Source organism: Cherax quadricarinatus, unplaced genomic scaffold (genome assembly GCF_038502225.1).
Source record: "Cherax quadricarinatus isolate ZL_2023a unplaced genomic scaffold, ASM3850222v1 Contig52, whole genome shotgun sequence".
NCBI classification, from domain to species: domain Eukaryota; kingdom Metazoa; phylum Arthropoda; class Malacostraca; order Decapoda; family Parastacidae; genus Cherax; species Cherax quadricarinatus.
In genome coordinates this window covers 102,063-124,557 of record NW_027195078.1, presented here as the reverse complement: position 1 = coordinate 124,557, position 22,495 = coordinate 102,063, and the positions used below count along the sequence as shown (strand labels likewise).

Sequence of the window (22,495 nt, the reverse complement as noted above, 5' to 3'; positions counted from 1 at the left end):
TGGTTTCCTCCCAGGGCTGATGCTGCTGGTGCTGCACACTTCATTGTCTCTGGACTTGGTGCCACATGCAGTGGCACCACTGGCTGAGGTCAACTACCCAAGCCAATGAAAGCATGACCACTTGCTCATGTTGGGACCCTGATCTACCACAACCTTTGGGGATAGCATTAGGGACCCACACTGCATGCACCACTATAAATTGATACTTCACAGGCAAATAATCATCACTATTGCTTGTCAGATCATCAGTTGCTAGGAAATCAAAGACATCATCACTGTCACCATTACCACTCACATCTGAGGACAAACTACAGGGAGTCATCAGGGTTTTCAGCAATATTCTCAACATTTCCCCATCATTATCAGTTGCTTTGTCCTTGGAACTCTAAAACTTTTTCAAGAATCATATCCTCATTGTTGAAACTGTCACTGGTGAACAGTAGATGCTTTTACTGCCTCAGAATAAGAATATTCTCTTAACAGACCATGATGAACAATAGTGAACTGCAATGATATCCCTAAGATACACTGTAGCAGCACTGATTTTTTGTATACCTCACCTACTGACCATAGAGACCTAGGCCTAGCATGTAAATCTTGATGATGCTAGAATTTACACACTTATGTAAGTAAGTGCCACTGACCTCCATATTTACCAGAGAGACAGAGACAAGGTTACAAATCATTGTCCGTTAAACATACAAAAGAATAAAAAGTCACAATATACATGCAACCTGCACCTAACACAATGAAAGTTATGACAATGTTTCAGCCTGACTTGGACCATTAGCCACTTCAGGGTCCAGACCCCTGATCAGAAACTTGCATTCCTCTGTCATCCCATCCTTTTACTTCCCTCTGCTATTACAAAAACTCTATTGGGGCCTGTGATTTCTTTCTCTCATTGCAGAACAGCAGATGCTAGTCTACTGCACCAGTGACTCAGATTCACTGACACTGAGATGCACTTCACCGATGCTACAATGACCTTCTCCAGTTCATAACACCAGCTGTGACAACAAGTGTCCGAAGACTCAAGAGGACACGTGCTTTCCAAGATATGATCAGAGCAAGAGAAAGAAGAAAGAAGATGACTATGGACACTACCCACCCCAAGGAGCCATCGCAACATTCAAGAAACCTAAATAATTTGCCACCAATCATGTATAAAAAAAGCAGCTCATGTGCTGTCCCCCATTACTTCAACACTATTTAACAAATCTGTTGAATCTTCAACATTCCCATCCATAGTCAAGCAGCAGTACAAATAATCACTCTTTCTACTGCCACACATCATGCTCACCAACTTTTCAAAAGCCTAAACCTATTTAATATACACAACATTCACTCTTATTACTGTGCTTATTATATATACAGGACAACAGGCAAATCCTGTGTCACAAACATTCTGGAGTTTTATGACAAGGTAACATGAGAGAGAGGGGTGGGTGGATTGCATTTTCCTGGACTGCAGGAAGGCCTTCGACACAGTTCCTCACAAGAGATTAGTGCATAAGCTGGAGAATCAGGCAAATATATAAGGAAGGGCACTGCAATGGATCAGAGAATACCTGACAGGGAGGCAACAATGGATCATGGTACGTGATGAGGTATCACAGTGGGCGCCTGTGATGAGGGGGGTCCCACAGGGGTCAGTCCTAGGACCAGTGCTATTTTTGATATATGTGAATGACATGGTGGAAGGGATAGACTCTGAAGTGTCCCTGTTCGCAGATAATGTGAAGCTAATGAGAAGGATTAAATTGGATGAGGATCAGGCAGGACTACAAAGAGACCTGGACAGGTTGGACACGTGGTCCAGCAACTGGCTTCTCGAATTCAACCCTGCCAAATGCAAAGTCATGAAGATTGAGGAAGGGCAAAGAAGACCGCAGACAGAGTATAGGCTAGGTGGACAAAGGCTGCAAGGAGAAAGATCCTGGGGTGACCACAACACCAAGCATGTCTCCAGAGGCACACATCAACCAGATAACTGCTGCAGCATATGGGCGCCAGGCAAACCTGAGAACAGCGTTCTGATACCTTAACCCTTTCAGGGTTTCCGACATACTAGTACGACTTGTGCACCAGGGTTATTGACGTACTAAAACGCCTAAATTCTAGCGCCTTCAAATCTAGCGCCTTCAAATCTAGCGAGAGAAAGCTGGTAGGCCTACATATGAAAGAATGGGTCTATGTGGTCAGTGTGTGCAGTATAAAAAAAAATCCTGCAGCACAGTTGTATTCTAGTTTTCCTGGTCTCATTTTATAGAATGGAAGACATGTTACAGCAATTGAGATGATTTTGATTGGTTTCACAATGAAAAGTACCTTGAAATTGAGCTCAAAGTAGCAGAAATGTTCGATTTTCACCAAAGTTCGAAAGTAAACAAATCATGCCAAGCGTCCAATACACGTCAACTGATGAGTCTAATATTCTTTCACAAGTGTGCTGATATTATTTATACCATTTCTATACTAATGCAGTAGTCTGCATAACAGTAAATCTTCTATTTTTTGTGAGAATAAAAATTCAAAAGTGGAAAGCAAAAGAAATGCAAGAGGGGCCTGGGGACATGACTAACGAACAGAGAACTTGTTATTTTAGTGCCAGGAATGTCTGTCTTGTTTATTCTGGACCCTATTTGGAAAATGGCATCTTCTGAAATTTGTATGAAATTGGCAAAATTGCCAATTTCTAACCACTTTATTGGATAGTTGAAATTGGTAAATGGATGGTTTCTTGCACTCATTCGATAGAAAAAATGGAGTTCTAGTGAAATAAATATGATTTTTGTCGACTAGTACACAAGAATTGGTCGAAAATAGGGCTCAAAGTGGGCAAAATCGCCGATGCGTAAACATCATCGAGGCTGCTAACTTCGTGAGAGCATAATTCCGTAAGTTTTCCATCAAATTTCATACTTTTGGTGTCATTATGATCCGTTAAAGTTTCTCTATCATTTCATAAGAAGAAATAATTTTTTTTTTCTGAAAAATTTTTGACCCTGAGAACGAGTTTAGGAGAGGGCCTCTCGACCCTGAAAGCGTTAATAAGGAATCGTTGAAGGCACTGTACAATGTGTATGTCAGGCCCATACTGGAGTATGCAGCACCAGTTTGGAACCCACACCTGGTCAAGCACAGCAAGAAATTAGAGAAAGTACAAAGGTTTGCAACAAGGCTAGTTCCAGAGCTCAGGGGAATGTCCTACAAAGAAAGGTTGATGGAAATCAGACTGACAACACTGGAGGAGAGGAGGGTCAGGGGAAACGTGATAACAACATACAAAATAATGTGTGGAATAGACAAGGTGGACAAAGACAGGATGTTCCAGAGAGGGGACACAGAAACAAGGGGTCACAATTGGAAGCTGAAGACTCAGACAAGTCACAGGGATGTTAGGAAGTACTTCTTTAGTCACAGAGTCGTCAGGAAGTGGAACAGCCTAGCAAGCGATGTAGTGGAGGCAGGGACCATACATAGCTTTAAGATGAGGTATGGCAAAGCTCAGGAAACAGAGAGAGAGAGAAAGGACCTAGTAGCAATCAGTGAAAAGGCATGGCCAGGAGCTGAGTCTTGACCCCTGCAACTACAATTAGGTAAGTACAATTAGGTGAGTACAAACTGAAAAACTGTCTTCATAGTTGCCACAGATCTCACAGTCTGGCTTAATCTGTCTCATGTTTGGCTTAACCTTCATAAAACCTCAATATGCATAAAAGGACCCAAAATCTGGAACTCTCTGCCTGATAACTCCAGAGCCTTTCTATGACAACGCTTCAAAGCTACTACAAAAAAAAAAAAAAAAAAAAACTCCTCTCCTTTCTGTGATCCTGGAAGCAATTACTTTGATTAAACATTCTTTAGAATTCTTTCAACCTCAAAAATTTATAAAACTATATTTTTCCTATTCTCATATACTTGCATTCATAGTCTATCTTTAAAGAGATATTTTACCTACTTGTTTGCTTTGGATTATCATTAAGTAATACCACTGTAAACACGTAGTACCTACTCTTGATTCTCAATTCCAGCAACTATAATTTTTCTCTGAATTAGTTATGTTATTCTTCAGATGATTTTTTTTTTATTACCACATCAGCCGTTTCCAACCAAGGCAGGGTGGCCCGTAAAAAAAAAACTTCCATCATCATTCGCTCCATCACTGTCTTGCCAGAAGTGTGCTTACACTACAGTTATAAAACTGCAACATTAACACCCCTCATTCAGAGTGCTGGCACTGTACTTCCCATCTCCAGGAAACAAATCCTGCCTGCTAGTTTCCCTGAATCCCTTCATAAATGTTACCTTGCATACACTCCAACAGCACCTCAAGTCCTAAAAACCATTTGTCTCCATTTGCTCCTATCTAACATGCTCACACATGCTTGCTGGAAGTCCAAGCCCCTCACACACAAAACCTCCTTTACCCCTTACCTCCAACCTTTCCTGGGCAGACCCCTAACCCGCCTTCCCTCCACTACAGATTTGTATACTCTCAACGTCATTCTATTTCATTACATCCTCTCTACATGTCCAAACCATCTCAATAACCCCTCCTCAGCCCTCTGGATAATAGTTTTGGTAATCCTGCACCTTCTTCTAATCTCCAAACGACAGATTCTCTGCATTATATTCACACCACACATTCCCCTCAGACATGACATCTCCACTGCTTCCAGCCTTCTTATTGTTGCAACATTCATGCCCTACAAGAGCATTGGTACAACTATACTCTCATACATTCCCCTCTTTGCTTTCATGGATAAAGTTCTTTGTCTCCACTGACTCCTCAGTGCACCACTCACCTTTTTCCCCTCATCACTTCAATGATTCACCTCATCCTTCACAGACCCATCTGCTGACACGTCCACTCCCAAATACACCTACTACCTGACTTACGATCCACTTGACATACGTCCACTCAACTTACGACCGTGCATTTGGCAGCTGGGCTGGGCTGGCTGATGCACACTGCTGTACAATACTTGACGATACTCTCGGCGGCAACGCGCCATGCAGGCGGCATCAGTTTGAGTTACCCTGCTCTATCAGCAGCATCATACTGTATTAACTGTACTAACTGGACAGTAAATTTCACCATGGTCCCTAAGATGAAGTCTGAATCTTGCACTGGAGATTGTGGCAAGAAGGCAAGAAAAAGAAAGGCTCTTACTCTTGAACTCTCTTTATTTGTTTTCACTGTTGCACATAAACCTGTCTGTATCTGTCTGCCTGTATATCTGTCTGTCTGTATCTATCTATTTAGAGCTATCTGCTTATCTGTCTTTATGTCTTCCTGTATGTGTCTGTCTTTCTGTCTACTTGTGTGTCTGTCTTTCTGTCTGCTTGTCTCTGTCTCAGAGAGCCGCTCATGAACCAAAAGGTATTACACATGAAGCAGAGTCGTCACATCTTCAATATGATGCTAACATCAGCTCTATGGCTTATTTATCTATCATAATTCATCTAATATGACATAATAAACAATATATCATAAAAACCAGATATACACTCTAGAATGAATAAAATAAGAACATAAGAACATAACATAAGAAAGGAGGAACACTGCAGGAGGCCTGTTGGCCCATACTAGGCAGGTCCTTTACAATTCATCCCACTAACAAAACATTTGCCCAACCCAATTTTCAATGCCACCCAAGAAATAAGCTCTGATGTGAAAGTCCCACTCAAATCCAACCCCTCCCACTCATGTACTTAACCAACCTAAATTTGAAACTACCCAAAGTCCCAGCCTCAATAACCCAACTAGGTAGACTGTTCCACTCATCAACTACCCTATTTCCAAACCAATACTTTCCTATGTCCTTCCTAAATCTAAACTTATCTAATTTAAATCCATTACTGCGGGTTCTCTCTTGGAGAGACATCCTCAAGACCTTATTAATATCCCCTTTATTAATACCTATCTTCCACTTACACACTTCGATCAGGTCTCCCCTCATTCTTCGTCTAACAAGTGAATGTAACTTAAGAGTCTTCAATTTTTCTTCATAAGGAAGATTTCTAATGCTATGTATTAATTTAGTCATCCTACGCTGAATGTTTTCTAACGAATTTATGTCCATTCTGTAATATGGAGACCAGAACTGAGCTGCATAATCTAGGTGAGGCCTTACTAATGATGTATAAAGCTGCAGTATGACCTCTGGACTTCTGTTGCTTACACTTCTTGATATAAATCCCAGTAATCTATTTGCCTTATTATGTACGCTTAGGCATTGCTGTCTTGGTTTAAGGTTGCTGCTCACCATAACCCCCAAGTCCTTTTCGCAATCTGTATGGCTAAGTTCTACATCATTTAACTTAAAAGTACTAGGGTTATGGGCACTCCCAAGCTTCAGAACCTTGCATTTATCTACATTGAACTGCATCTGCCACTTTTCTGACCAAGAATAGAGTTTGTTTAAATCCTCCTGAAGTTCCATAACATCTACGTTTGAATCAATTATCCTACCTATCTTTGTGTCATCGGCGAATTTGCTCATATCACTAGTAATTCCCTCATCAAGATCATTGATATATATTATAAACAACAACGGGCCCAAGGCTGATCCCTGTGGAACGCCACTTGTTGCAGATCCCCACTCGGATTTAACCCCATTTATAGACACTCTCTGCTTCCTGTCAGTGAGCCATGACTGAAGAAAGTTAATAAATTAGTTAGACAAGACCGGCCTCTTGTGAATCCATGCTGAGTATCATTAATCAAGCTATGCTTATCGAGATGGCTTCTTAAAATCTCAGCTATAATTGACTCTAGTAATTTGCCTACAATTGAGGACAGGCTTATTGGGCGGTAATTTGACGGTAACGACTTGTCCCCTGTTTTAAAAATAGGAATTACATTAGCCATCTTCCACATATCAGACACTACACCTGTTTGAAGAGACAAATTAAAAATATTAGTTAATGGTTCACAGAGTTCCATTTTGCATTCCTTAACCCTTTCAGGGTCCGTCCCGTAGATCTACGGCTTTACGTTCAGGGTCCAAACCGTAGATCTACGTCATGAGCTCAGCTCACTCAAGATAAACTGTGAGTGGTAAATTTGGGCCTAGATATGAGAGAATACAACTATGTGGTATGTGTGCACCACATAAAACAAATCCTGCAGCACACTGTGTATAATGAGAGAAAAAAAACTGAGACCGTGATTTTCGATTAAAACAGCGACTTTGCAGTGTTTTTTCGTATGTTTTTTGTAGTTGTATTTGTGATTTCTTGGTCTCATTTGATAGAATGGAAGAAATGTTACAGAAATAGAGATAATTTTGATTGGTTTTAGCACTGGAAATGGCTTGAAACTGAGCTCAAAGTGGCGGAAATGTTAAATTTTTGCCGATGTTCAAGAGTAAACAAACGACCTCACACGTCTAATACACACCAGCTGGTGGGTCTAATATACATTCACAAATGTGGTGATGATATTTATACAATTATTACAATATTGCATAACAGTAAATCTTCTATTTTTTGGTGTGAAAAAAAATTCATTATGTGAATAAAAAATCAAAATGGAATTTATTTGTAAAGCTTCAAAACATAACTAATGAACAGAGGGAATGGTAGTTTAGTGCCAGGAATACCTACATTGTTTATTCTGGACCCTATTTTGAAATTGGAATATTTTGAACTTTGTGTTAAATTGGCCAAATCACCAATTTCCGGTCACTTTATTTTGTAATTGAAACAGTTGACTTGGCGATTTCTTGTGCTCAATCGATAGAACAGAAGTAATACTAGTGAAATAGCTAAGAATTTGGTCGACTGGAATAATGTAATTGACCTAAAATGGGAGTCAAAGTCGGCAAAATCGCCGATTCGTAAATATCGCTGACACGTCAAAATTCACGAGAGCATAATTTCGTCAATTTTCCATCAAATTTCGTACTTTTTGTTTTATTACATTCACAAAAAGATTCTCTACCATTTCATAAGAAAAAATAAAAAAAATTTTTTTTGAAAATTCTTGGACACTGGGGCACCACTTCAGATTTTGGCCTTGGACCCTGAAAGGGTTAAGAACCCTTGAAAAAACCTCATCAGGACCCGGCGACTTATTTTGCTTCACTCTGTCTATCTGCTTCACAACCATTTCACTAGTGACTGTGATGTTACATAATTTATCTTCTTCTAGCCCACTATAAAAATTAATTACTGGAATATTGTTAGTGTCTTCCTGTGTAAAAACTGAGAGAAAATAATTATTAAAAATCGAGCACATTTCATTCTCTTTGTCAGTAAGGTGCCCATAGTTATTTTTAAGGGGACCTATCTTATCTCTAACTTTTGTTATATAGACCTGGAAAAAACTTTTTGGGTTAGTTTTAGAATCCCTAGCAACTTTAATTTCATAGTCCCTTTTAGCTTTTCTTATCCCCTTTTTAATGTCCATCTTAATATCAATATACTGATTCATAAGATGACCCTCACCTCTTTTGATACGCCTATAAATTCCTTTCTTATGCCCTAGTAGATATTTGAGCCTATTATTCATCCATTTTGGGTCATTTCTATTTGATCTAATTTCTTTATATGGGATAAACGTTCTTTGAGCAGCATGTATAGTGTTCAGAAAATTGTCATATTGATAGCTCACTTCGTTACCCCAGTCAACAGATGATAAGTGTTCTCTAAGCCCATCGTAATCTGCTAAGCGAAAATCTGGGACTGTTACTGAGTTATCGCTACTATCGTACTTCCATTCAATGCTAAATGTAATTGATTTGTGGTCGCTAGCTCCCAGTTCCTCTGAAATTTCTAAATTATTAACAAGGGATTCATTGTTTGCCAGAACTAAGTCAAGCAGGTTATTTCCCCTTGTAGGTTCTGTCACAAACTGCTTCAAAAAACAATCCTGAACTACTTCTAAGAAGTCGTATGATTCTAAATTCCCAGTCAAGAAATTCCAATCAATATGACTAAAGTTAAAGTCTCCTAGAATTACTACATTATCGTGCCTTGTGGCCTTAACAATTTCCTCCCATAGTAGTCTCCCTTGGTCCCTATCTAAGTTTGGGGGATGGTATATCACTCCTAAAATCAGTTTTTCATGTCCCTCTGAAAATTCTATCCAAACAGACTCTGTATGTGTTACTTCAGACTTAATACCTGTTTTTATGCAACAGTTCAAGCGATCTCGGACATACAATGCCACCCCACCCCCCTTCCCGATACTTCTATCTACTTGGAACAATTTAAAACCCTGAATATGACATTCCGCAGGCATGTACCGACTTTTTTAATTAAACCACGTCTCAGTTAAGGCAAATACATCAATGTTACCTGCACTAGCAACTAATCTCAACTCGTCCATCTTATTCCTAGCACTACGGCAATTAGCATAATAAACATTGAAAGACTCTCCTTTCTCTTTACCCTTCCTGCTCATTTCTGTTTTTCTATTAAACCTATTACTGTCCTTATCACCCAAAGTCCCTGGCTTTTCAATATCTACCTCGTTCTGCTTATTACTAGTTCCCCTAGAACTCGTAATATTACTACACTGGGACTTCACTGTTTTCCTGCCAAAACCCATACCACTAACTATTCCTAGTTTAAAGTCCTAACTGCTCCCTCCACTGCAGTTGCCAGTGCTACCACCCCAGACCTAGATAAGTGAACCCCATCCCTGGCATACATGTCATTTCCGCCATAGAAGAGGTCCCAATTGTCAATGAATGTTACCGCATTTTCCTTACGGTATTTGTCCAGCCAGCAATTGACCCGAATTGCCCTGGACAACCATTCATTTCCAACTCCTCTCTTTGGCAAAATACCACATATGACAGGGTTCCCACCCTTACTCCTAATTATTTCTATTGCTGCCTATACCTGCTAATCAGGTCTTCACTCCTACGTCTGCCAACATCGTTGCCTCCAGCAATGAGACAGATAATAGGATTGCTCCCATTACCTCTCATGATGTCATCCAGACGGCTAACAATATCCTCCATCCCAGCCCCAGGAAAACAAACTCTCTGTCTCCTACTCCTGTCCTTCAAGCAGAACGCCCTATCCATATACCTAACTTGGCTATCCACAACAACAACAATATTCTTACCTTCCTTGGTATGAACTTAACTGCTTTAAACTCCACATCTTTAAACTCCACATCATTAAGTGTGTTACTGGTCTTGAAGATGCCATATTAACGCCTTGACTGTCACAACCCCAAACCCTAGTGTCACAAAATTTCCAAAAAAAAAAAAAATTATTTTTTCTTATGAAATGATAGAGAATCATTTTCCAATTGTAATGACACCAAAAGAATGAAATTTGATGGAAAACTGACGGAATAACGCTCTCAAAAAGTTAGCGACCTCAGTGACATTTACGAATTGGCTTTTTCACCCACTATGAGCCCTATTTTCAGCTAATTCCATTATTCCTGTCGTCCAAACTCATAGCTATTTCTTTATAACTCCATTTTTTCTATCGACTGAGAACAAGAAACTCCCCATTTACCAATTTCAACTACCCAATAACGTGGTCAGAAATTTGCAATTTGGCCAACTTCACGAAAATTATAAAATATGACCATTTCAAAATAGGGTCCAGAATGAACAATGCAGACATTCCTGGCTCTAAAATAGCATGTTCTTTGTTCATCAGTCATGTCTCCAGACCCCTCTGATATTACTCTTGCTTTCTATTCAAACAAAAAATAGAAGATTTACTGTTATGCAGACTACTGCAATATTGTAATACAGGTCCTCCATCACAAATCCGGCATCATTGAAACCTGTAGTGTGCCGGATTACTGAGTTTGCCGGATTACAGAGTGGTTAGGTTAGAATACACTTAATAATATTAATCAACTTGACTTACACAAAGTTCACTGAACATCGGCAAAAATCGAACATTTCCGCTACTTTGAGCTCAATTTCAAGGTACTTTTTGTCATGAAAGCAATCAAAATCATGTCTATTTCTGTAATATATCTTCCATTCTATCAAATGAGTCCAAAAAAGTATGAATACAACCATAAAAAATATACGAAAATATACTGCAAAGAGGCGGCTAATGGCCGAGAAGTGAACTCCCTTATTTATCGTCTATCTTTTTTATTTATGTTGTCTGTTAAGAAGCATCTTTCCATCATACATTGCCCAAGTTTCAATAAGATAGCCCAACAAACAACGGAGAAAAAAAAAAAAATATTTACCAAAAATCATATATGGCAAGCCCAAGCCAGGTACTGGAAATAAGTCACTTTGTCTAACTTTTCTGGGTTATCCTAGGTTCTCTATACATACACTGCTGTGTATGATAATCTATGTAACTGTATTTGTGTATACCTTAATAAACTTATTTACTTCTAGTCTGTCAACTGAGTACAAGAAACTGCACATTCACTTATTTCATCTACCCAATAAAGTGGTCAGAAATTGGTAATTTCACACAAATTTCAACAGATGCCAATTTCAAAATAGGGTCCAGAATAAACAATGCAGACATTCCTGGCACTAAAATAACATTTTCTCTGTTCATTAGTCACGGCTACAAGCCCCTCTTATATTACTCTTGCTTACCATTTGGAATTTTTATTCACAAAAAAAAAATAGAAGATTTACTGTTATGCAGACTGCTGCATTATTGTAATAATTATATAAACAATGTCAACCCATTCTTGACTCCATACTGGAATTTGGACTGGCGGGCAGACAGATACTCTTGAGCTTCGCTAAAGAATAGAACATTTTCGCTACTGTGAGCGCAATTTCAAGGAACTTTTCTTCATGAAAGCAATCAAAATAATATCTATTTCTGTAATATATCTTTCATTCTATCAAATGAGACTGAAAAAATGAGAATATAACCATAAAAACCATACAAAAATATACCGCTAAGCGGCCACTAACGGCTGAGAAGTGAACTCTGCTATTTATGGTCTGATTTCTTTCATTTTTGGTGTACGTTAAGAAGTATCTTTCCATCATACATTGGCCAAGTTTCAATAAGATAACCCAACATACAACTGAGAAAATAATATAATACTAATACTACTACTAATAATAATAATAATAATATCTTTATTTACTACACGTACATGTACAAGGTATACAGACCATAGCTGACATCAGTGACATACTACTATATAGAAAGCCCCTTGTTACGCAGAGTATTTCAAGAAAATTAGGCCGGAGTCCTAGGATAACACCCACACTAGTCAGCTAACACCCAGGTACCCATTTACTGATGGGTAAACGTAGACAACAGGTGTAAAGAAACACGCCTAATGTTTCTACCCTGGCTGGGAATTTAATATTTATCAAAAATCATATATGGCTAACCCAAGCCAGGTACTAGAAATAAGCCACGTTGACTTTTTTGGGTTATCCTAGGTTCTTTACACATGCTGCTATGTGTGATAATCTGTATAGAGAAAATAACTTTTTTATTTCAGGTTTATGGTGCAGTACGAGTGTATATCACAGTTAGCCCTGTGCTATACTCCGTTTTCTCTAATATAAGCCCCCAAGACAGGGATATGAGAATGGTATTTGTATACCATATCCTCTTCATACCTCTGTCAAACTGCTCGGTGTTATGCCAAATATTTATTCTGGAATATTTAACATGTTTTATGTTATTTATATTGTTTATTATGTCATATTAGATCAATTGTGATAATAAAATAAGCTGTAGTGTTGATATTAGCGTAATAATAAAGCATATTCTCCTGCTTCATGAGACTGAGCTCATGGCAACCAACAGTGGCTTCAAAGCCACCTTATCTTTAATGGACAATGTACTGTGTCGGTGCTTTACATAATGAGAAGCATTTCTTTTATTCATTGGAACCATGGCTAGGGATAAAATTAAGCAGGTTAAAACAATAAATAGAGAAAAAGAAATTGGAATGACTTATGTAGCAAGTAGTGCCACCAAACAGTACCAGCAGGTTGGTGTGGCGACCCTGGAAATTTGAAATTATGCTAGCCACAATTAGTGCCGAATAACTGAAGGAACCGAATAACTGATTGCCGGATTTGTGATGGCGGACCTGTAATTGTATAAATAATGTCAACCCATTTATGACTACATATTAGAATGGCTACTTGGACAGTTATTGGAAAATGACATCATTTGTTTACTTTTGAACATTGGCAAAAATCAAACATTTCCCCTATTTTGAGCTCCATTTCAAGGTTCTTTTCATAGTAAAACGAATGAAAATCACCTCTATTTCTATATGTTTCCCATTCTATCAAATGAGACCAAGAAAACAAGAATACAACCATAAATACTATATGAAAATAGATCACAAAGTCAGCATTTTAATTAAAAAAATGGATGTAGTTTTTTTCTCATAATGCACTGCATGCTGTGGGATTTTTTTATATGGTGTACACTGACCACACAGACTCATTCTCTCACATGTGGGCCTACCAGCTTACTCTGGCTTGATTTGAAACCGCTAGAATTTATGAGTATACTGTATATGCATCAAAAACGGTGGCTTGTAAGACATATTTACACAACCAAAACAGTCAAAGGGTTAATATCACCTTTCTTTATGTCCATCATCCACTTATACACCTCAATGATATCTCACCTCATTCTATGTCTCTCCAGAGGATGGAGCTTGAAGGCACTAAGTCTATCTTCATATGGGAGATTCCTTATACAGTAAATCATTTTAGTCATTCTTCTTTGTATGTTCTCTAATGAGTCTATATCCAACCTGTAGTAAGACCAAAACTGAGTGGCATAATCCAAATGAGTCTCACTATTGATGTATAGAGCTGTAAAATAACTTTTGGACTTCTGTTACTTAATTCTTTTTCTGTTTTGGTCTTATATATACAACTTACGTGCCACTGTTTCTGACGTATTTATACACGTAAATTCTAGTGGCTTCAAATCAAGCGGGAGAAAGCTGGTAGGCCTACATGAGAGAGAATGGGTCTGAGTGGTGGGTGTGCACCCTGTGAAAAAAATCTGGGACTCAGTGGTGCATTGTGGGAACACCATCTTGGTAGTCCATTTTCACCATGCCTCACAGTAAGAAGTACCTCACTCCTTGGCGGACTGGAGGTGTTTTGTTCTCAAGTGACAGCTCTAACAGCAATGGAAGTGTCAGTGAAAGTGAATTTCATGGTTTTCAAGCAGGTGTGACCAAAAACAGTGCCTAGGATAACATAATTAGTGATGAAAACCCAGATGGTGGTGATGGTGGTGGTGGTGGTAATGATGGTGGCATGAGTCATGTGGCACCAGCAGCGGGCCACTCTACTACCAATGCTGCTGACTCTGCACAATTACACTCCCACAACCTGCATAACCACAACCTGCACAACCTCAACCACGTTTCAATATCCAGAACCCACCAGCAGACCGCATCTGGGATTGGTAGGAAGGTGACGAGTTTGTTTCCAGTCCCCCATGAATTTGATGAAACACAAAGTGGAATACGGTCATTGTGTACACTTGGGAACAATGCTACTGAACTAGAATGCTTTCAGTTATTCTTCGATGAACCCCTGATGGACATTATTGTCAGGGAAACCATATTATGAGTACTCCATGGCAAATACAATTCTCTCACCAAGATCACGGCTACACCAGTGGAAGGACACAACTGTGGCAGAGATGTACCTGTTTTTTGCCACAACAATGCTTATGCCACATGTGTGTAAGCACACTGTCACCATATACTGGTCAACAGAACACCTAATTTCAACCCCAGGTTCTAGTGACATTATAGGTGTGAATCGTTTTTTGATACTGTTACGTATGTTACACTTTTCAGACAAAACAAGGCCTGGCAGAAGCGACAGGGTATATAAGATCAGAAACGTGTTTATGTACCTGAAACAAAAGTGTTGCATGTATTTTTATCCCTTCAGGAAGCTTGTTATTGATGAGTCTTTGATTTTATTCAAAGGAAGACTCTCATTCAAGCAATACATACCAAGCAAGAGGAAACGCTTTGGTACAAAGTTATTTGTACAGTGAAACCTCAAAAATCGAACTTAATCCGTTCCAGGAGCTAATTCTAAATTTGAAAAGTCTGAAATTCGAAGCAATATTTCCCACAGAAATAATGGAAATACAATTAATCCATTCCAGAAACCCAAAAATATTCACACAAAAAATACATTTTATAGAGATTAATTACAGTTTTACATACAACAAATACTATAGTTTTTAATTATGTATAGTAATACATATAAAATAACATTTTTACTTACCTTTGTTGAAGATTGGTGATGGCATCTGGAAGACAGGGAGGAGGAGAGAGGGAGTTGGGGTTAGTGTTTGGAAGGAGAATCCCCCTCCATGAGGACTTCAGGTAAAGCCCTCTCTGGGGTTACTTCCCTTCTCTGTCTTTTAATGCCACTAGGACCAGCTTGAGAGTCACTGGACCCCTGTCTCACAAAGTAACTGTCCACAGTCCTCTGTTTCTGGCGCCTCTTTAACATTTCCCTAAAATGGGACATGGTTCTGTCACTGAACTTGTTGCAAAGATGGCTTGTTTCAGCTTGCTCAGGGTGGTACTTCTGCACAAACATTTGGACATCATTCCACTTGGCACAAATCTCCTTAATCTTTGAAGAAGGCACCTCATCCACTCCCTATATTAACACCTTTCGCAACATCAGCTTCCTTGATTTGTTCTTTCTTTGACAGGATAGAACCAATGGTCAACTTGTTTCTCCCATACATCATGGCAAGTTCAACATGTCTCACACCATTCTCATACTTCTGTATTATTTCCTTCTTCACATCTATGGTGTTTCTCACTTTCTTTACCACAGGGGTACCACTAGCAAGTTTCTTTGGGCCCATGGCAGCTTATTTCACAGTCCCACAAGCACTAAACACAATGAAATAATCGTAAAATGCTTGAATGAGAGGGCAGGTTAGTGTTCACTGAAGCATAAACAAAGCTAGACTGCTCACGGCGCCTGCGCGGGGACGCGGACAGAGCGGGCTGGTAGACAGGTCCCATACCCGGCGGTCAGAAAATAGGGGCGCGTTCGATAATAGGGACACAGTTTGTCCGAAAAAATGGTCCTATTTTCGAAACGTTCGATATGTGATACTTTCGATTTTTGAGGTTCCACTGTACTGTGTGATTGCAAAAGTGGTCTCATTTTGGATATCATTGTGTACACTGGAAGTAATACATCGAGAGATACCAGGAATTTATTGGGTATCTTTGGTGATGTGGTTCGAACAATGATGGAACCATATCTTGGTAAGGGGCATATATTATATACTGATAACTGGTACACAAGCCCCATACTCAGTGATTTCTTGCGAGTGAACCTGACAGATGTGTGTGGCACAGTACGTAATAATCATAAACACATGCCAAGGTTTGACGCTGGCACTTGCAGACGTGAGGTGCAGGCCTTTGCTGCCAATGACATCATGGCATTTCAGTGGCATGACAAACATGATGTCACATTGTTGACATCAGTTCACTGAAACGAAATGGCACACACTGGCAGGCACAATAGAGAGACCAATGAACCCATTTTAAAACCTGCAGCTGTCATGGACTACAACCTCAATATGCACTTAGTGGACAAATGTGACATGCAGATTGGGTTTGCTGATTGTGTATGTAAGAGTTGTAAGTGGTATATAAAACTTTTTTTCCATCTTGTTGATATTTCCATGCTAAATGCTTATAACATATACAAGTTGAGGACCAACAACAAACCAAATTATGGTGAATTTTGTTTGTCAGTCATCAGACAAATAATCGCCAAGTACCAAGGAGCAACACCTGCAATAGACCAGAGCCCACGAAATTACCAACACACATCATCTCATTTGAGGCCTGGTGATCACTACCCCATACAAATGCCTCCTACTGCTTTCAAGGAAAGTGCTCAGAAGAGGTGTTTTGTATGTGAACATACCACAAAATGCCCACAAACACGCAGAGACACTCGTTTTATGTGTGAGGAGTGTCAAGTACACCTACCATCCGACTTACGACCTGCTCGACTTACGACCACTCGACTTACGACCGTGTTTTTTATGCCAAATTTCTGGGAAATAAACAGCTATTTGTGTTGTACACAGTGCTTATCCTAAACCTTACAGTATAAAATACAGTACTAACAACATAAAAAGTAAAGTAAAACATGAAATACCAAAATAAAACAATAAAATAAAGTCATTACAAAAATGTTTTGTTGATATTCAGTAGTAAAGTTCAACTTACGACCATTTCAACTTACGACCAGTTTCTCGGAACCGAACTCAGTTGTAAGTCGGATGGTAGGTGTACCACTCTGCATATACCCATGCTTCAAAGAGTTCCACAAGCTGCAGCAGTTCTAGGAAAGTGTTCAGTGACTGTACATATGTATATATATGATGGAACAATAGTAATAAACAATGTTTTGTATTGTTTATGTAAACAAGTTTTATACACAATCTAATAGTGATAATGTTTGCATGAAATTGGCCAAATTACCAATTTCTGACCACTTTATTGGGTAGTTGAAATTGGTAAATGGGCAGTTTTTTGTGCTCAATAGAGAAAATGGAGTTCTAGAGAAATAGCTATGACTTTGGTTGACTAGAACAATGGAATTGGCCGAAAATAGGGCTCAAAGTCGGCGAAATCACAGATAAGTATATATCCCCAAGATCGCTAACTTCGCGGGACCGTATTTCCATAAATTTTTGATGAAGTTTTGTACTTTTGGTGTCATTACTATCGGGAAAAGATTCTCTATCATTTCATAAGAATTTTTTTTTTTTCCAAAAATTTTGCGATACCAGGAGACACTTCGGGATTTGGAGTTGCGACAGTCAAAGGGTTAAATTTCATTCACTTGTTAGACGAGGAATGAGGGGAGACATGATCGAAGTGTATAAGTGGAAGGTGGGTATTGATAAAAGGGATATAAAAATGTCTTGAGGATATCTCTACAAGAGAGAACCGGCAGTAATGGATTCAAATTAGACAAGTTTAGATTTAGAATGGATATAGGAAAGTGTTGGTTAGGAAATAGGGTAGTTGATGAGTGGAACAATCTGCCTAGTTGGGTTATTAAGGCTAAAACTTTGGGTAGTTTCAAATTTAAGTTGGATAAATACATGAGTGAGAGGGGTTGGATTTGAGTGGGGCTTGCATATGAGTGGATAGGTTTTTTTTTATTATTAAAACACTGGCCGATTCCCACCAAGGCAGGGTGGCCCGAAAAAGAAAAACTTTCACCATCATTCACTCCATCACTGTCTTGCCAGAAGGGTGCTTTACACTACAGTTTTTAAACTGCAACATTAACACCCCTCCTTCAGAGTGCAGGCACTGTACTTCCCATCTCCAGGACTCAAGTCTGGCCTGCGGGCTTCCCTGAATCCCTTCATAAATGTTACTTTGCTCACACTCCAACAGCACGCCAAGTATTAAAAACCATTTGTCTCCATTCACTCCTATCAAACACACTCACGCATGCCTGCTGGAAGTCCAAACCCCTCGCACACAAAACCTCCTTTACCCCCTCCCTCCAACCTTTCCTAGGCCGACCCCTACCCCACCTTCCTTCCACTACAGGCTGATACACTCTTGAAGTCATTCTGTTTTGCTCCATTCTCTCTACATGTCCAAACCACCTCAACAACCCTCCCTCAGCCCTCTGGACAACAGTTTTGGTAATCCCGCACCTCCTCCTAACTTCCAAACTACGAATTCTCTGCATTATATTCACACCACACATTGCCCTCAGTCATGACATCTCCACTGCCTCCAGCCTTCTCCTCGCTGCAACATTCATCACCCATGCTTCACACCCATATAAGAGCATTGGTAAAACTATACTCTCATACATTCCCCTCTTTGTCTCCAAGGACAAAGTTCTTTGTCTCCACAGACTCCTAAGTGCACCGCTCACCCTTTTCCCCTCATCAATTCTATGATTCACCTCATCTTTCATAGACCCATCCGCTGACACGTCCACTCACAAATATCTGAATACATTCACCTCCTCCATACTCTCTCCCTCCAATCTGATATATAATCTTTCATCACCTAATCTTTTTTGTTATCCTCATAACCTTACTCTTTCCTGTACAGGTCCTCCATCACAAATCCGGCATCATTGGGACCTGCAGTGTGCCGGATTACTGAGTTTGCCGAATTACATAGTGGTTAGGTTAGAATACACTTAATAAAATTAACCAACTTGACACACAGTTCATTAAACATCGGCAAACATTGAACATTTCCGTTACTTTAAGCTCAATTTCAAGGTACTTTTCGTCCAGAAAGCAATCAAAATCATGTCTATTTCTGTAATATATCTTCCATTCTATCAAATGAGTCCAAAAAATGAGAATGCAACCATAAAAACCATACGAAAATATACTGCAAAGAGGCGGCTAATGGCTGAGAAGTGAACTCCCTTATTTATCGTCTGTCTTTTTTATTTTTGTTGTACGTTAAGAAGCATCTTTCCATCATACATTGCCCAAGTTTCAATGAGATAGCCCAGCAAACTACTGAGAAAAAAAAATTTTTACCAAAAATCATATATGGCAAGCCCAGGCCAGGTACTGTACTGGAAATAAGTCAGTGTCTGACTTTTCTGGGTTATCCCAGGTTCTCTGTACATACACTGCTGTGTATGATAATCTATGTAACTGTATTTGTGTATACCTGAATAAACTTATTTACTTCTAGTCTGTCAACTGAGTACAAGAAACCGCCCATTCACTTATTTCAACTACCCAATACAGTGGTCAGAAATTGGCAATTTGGCCGATTTCACACACATTTCAACAGATGCCAATTTCAAAATAGGGTCTAGAATAAACAGTGTAGACATTCCTGGCACTAAAATAACATTTTCTCTGTTCATTAGTCACGGCTACAAGCCCCTCTTATACAGTGGACCCCCGCTTAACGATCACCTCCAAATGCGACCAATTATGTAAGTGTATTTATGTAAGTGCGTTTGTACGTGTATGTTTGGGGGTCTGAAATGGACTAATCTACTTCACAATATTCCTTATGGGAAAAAATTCGGTCAGTACTGGCACCTGAACATACTACTGGAATGAAAAAAGTTCGTTAACCGGGGGTCCACTGTATTACTCTTGCTTACCATTTGGAATTTTTATTCACAAAAAAAATAGAAGATTTACTGTTATGCAGACTACTGCATTATTTTAATAATTGTATAAATAATGTCAATCCATTCTTGACTCCGTACTGGAATTTGGACTGGCAGGCGGACAGGTATTGGACGGTGACGTCATTTGTTTACTCTTGAGCTTCACTAAAGAATAGAACATTTTCGCTACTGTGAGTGCAATTTCAAGGTACTTTTCGTTGTGAAAGCAGTCAAAATCATATCTATTTCTGTAATATATCTTTCATTCTATCAAATGAGACTGAAAAAATGAAAATATAACCATAACAACCATACAAAAATATACCGCTAAGCGGCCGCTAATGGCTGAGAAGTGAACTCCGCTATTTATGGTCTGATTTCTTTCATTTTTGGTATATGTGAAGAAGTATCTTTCCATCATACATTGCCCAAGTTTGAATAAGATAACCCAACAAACAACTGAGAAAATAATAATAATAATAATAATAATAATAATAATAATAATAATAATAATAATAATAATAATAATAATATCTTTATTTACTACACGTACATGTACAAGGTATACAGGCCTAGCTGATATCAGTGACATACTACTGTATAGAAAGGCACTTGTTATGCTGAGTAGTTCAAGAAAATTAGGTCAGTGTCCTAGGATAACACCCACACTAGTCGGCTAACACCCAGGTACCCATTTACTGATGGGTAAACATAGACAACAGGTGTAAAGAAACACGCCTAATGTTTCTACCCTGGCTGGGAATCGAATATTTACCAAAAATCATACGGCTAACCCAAGCCAGGTACTAAAAATAAGCCACGTTGACTTTTTTGGGGTTATCCTAGGCTCTCTACACATATGCTGCTGTGTGTGATTATCTATAGAGAGAAAATAACTTTTGTTTCATGTTTATGGTGGAGTACGAGTGTATATCATAGTTAGCCCTGTGCTATACTCCATTTTCTCTAATATAAGCCACCAAGACAAGGATAGGAGAATGGTATTTGTTTACCATATTCTCTTCATAACTCTGTCGAACTGCTCGGTGTTATGCCAAATATTATTCATTCTGGAGCATTTAACATGTTTTATGTTATTTATATTGTTTCTTATGTTACATTAGATCAATTTTGATAGGCAAATAAGCTGTAGTGTTGATATTAGCGTAATAATAAAGCATATTCTCCTGCTTCATGAGACTGAGCTCATGGCAACCTACAGTGGTTTCAAAGCCACCTTATCTTTAATGGATAATGTACTGTGTAGGTGCTTTACATAATGAGAAGCATTTCTTTTATTCATTGGAACCATGGCTAGGGCTAAAAGTAAGCAGGTTAAAACAATAATTGGAGAAAAAGAAATTGGAATGACTTATGCGGCAAGTAGCGCCACCAAACAGTACCAGCAGGTTGATGTGGCGACCCTGGAAATTTGAAATTATGCTAGCCAAAATTAGTGCCGAATAACTGAAGGAACCGAATAACTGATTGCCGGATTTGTGATGGCGGACCTGTATTCACTTTTAATTTTCTTCTTTTGCATACCCTACCAAATTCATCCACCAACCTCTGCAACTTCTCTTCAGAATCTCCCAAGAGCACAGTGTCATCAGCAAAGAGCAACTGTGACAACTCCCACTTTATGTGTGATTCTTTATCTTTTAACTCCACACCTCTTGCCAAGACCCTCTCATTTACTTCTCTTACAACCCCATCTATAAATATATTAAATAACCATGGTGACATCACACATCCTTGTCTAAGGCCAACTTTTACTGGGAAATAATCTCCCTCTTTCCTACATACTCTAACTTGAGCCTCACTATCCTCATAAAAACTCTTCACTGCTTTCAGTAACCTACCTCATACACCATACACCTGCATCATCTGCCACATTGCCCCCCTATCCACCCTGTCATATGCCTTTTCCAAATCCATAAATGCCACAAAAACCTCTTTAGCCTTATCTAAATACTGTTCACTTGTATGTTTCACTGTAAACACCTGGTCCACACACCCCCTACCTTTCCTAAAGCCTCCTTGTTCATCTGCTATCCTATTCTCTGTCTTACTCTTAATTCTTTCAATAATAACTCTACCATACACTTTACCAGGTATACTCAACAGACTTATCCCCCTATAATTTTTGCACTCTCTTTTGTCCCCTTTGCCTTTATACAAAGGAACTATGCATGCTCTCTGCCAATCCCTAGGTACCTTACACTCTTCCATACATTTATTAAATAATTGCACGAACCACTCCAAAACTATATCCCCACCTGCTTTTAACATTTCTATCTTTATCCCATCAATCCCGGCTGCCTTACCCCCTTTCATTTTACCTAGTGCCTCACGAACTTCCCCCACACTCACAA

General features: G+C 39.1%; 1 protein-coding gene across 2 annotated transcripts in view; it reads right to left on the bottom strand.

The window, feature by feature from the left end:
* Positions 1–22,495, bottom strand: part of LOC138851170 (rho guanine nucleotide exchange factor 7-like) — a 426,257-nt gene that overhangs the window by 313,648 nt on the left and 90,114 nt on the right. The window contains exon 1 of one of the 2 annotated variants that reach the window (XM_070079942.1): positions 17,235–17,309. The exons of the other annotated variant lie outside the window; for it this stretch is intronic. Coding sequence (XP_069936043.1) covers positions 17,235–17,294 — 60 coding nt within the window. The 5' untranslated portion in view covers positions 17,295–17,309. Of the gene's footprint in view, positions 1–17,234; positions 17,310–22,495 lie in introns of those variants that run through there. 2 annotated transcript variants of the gene reach the window in all.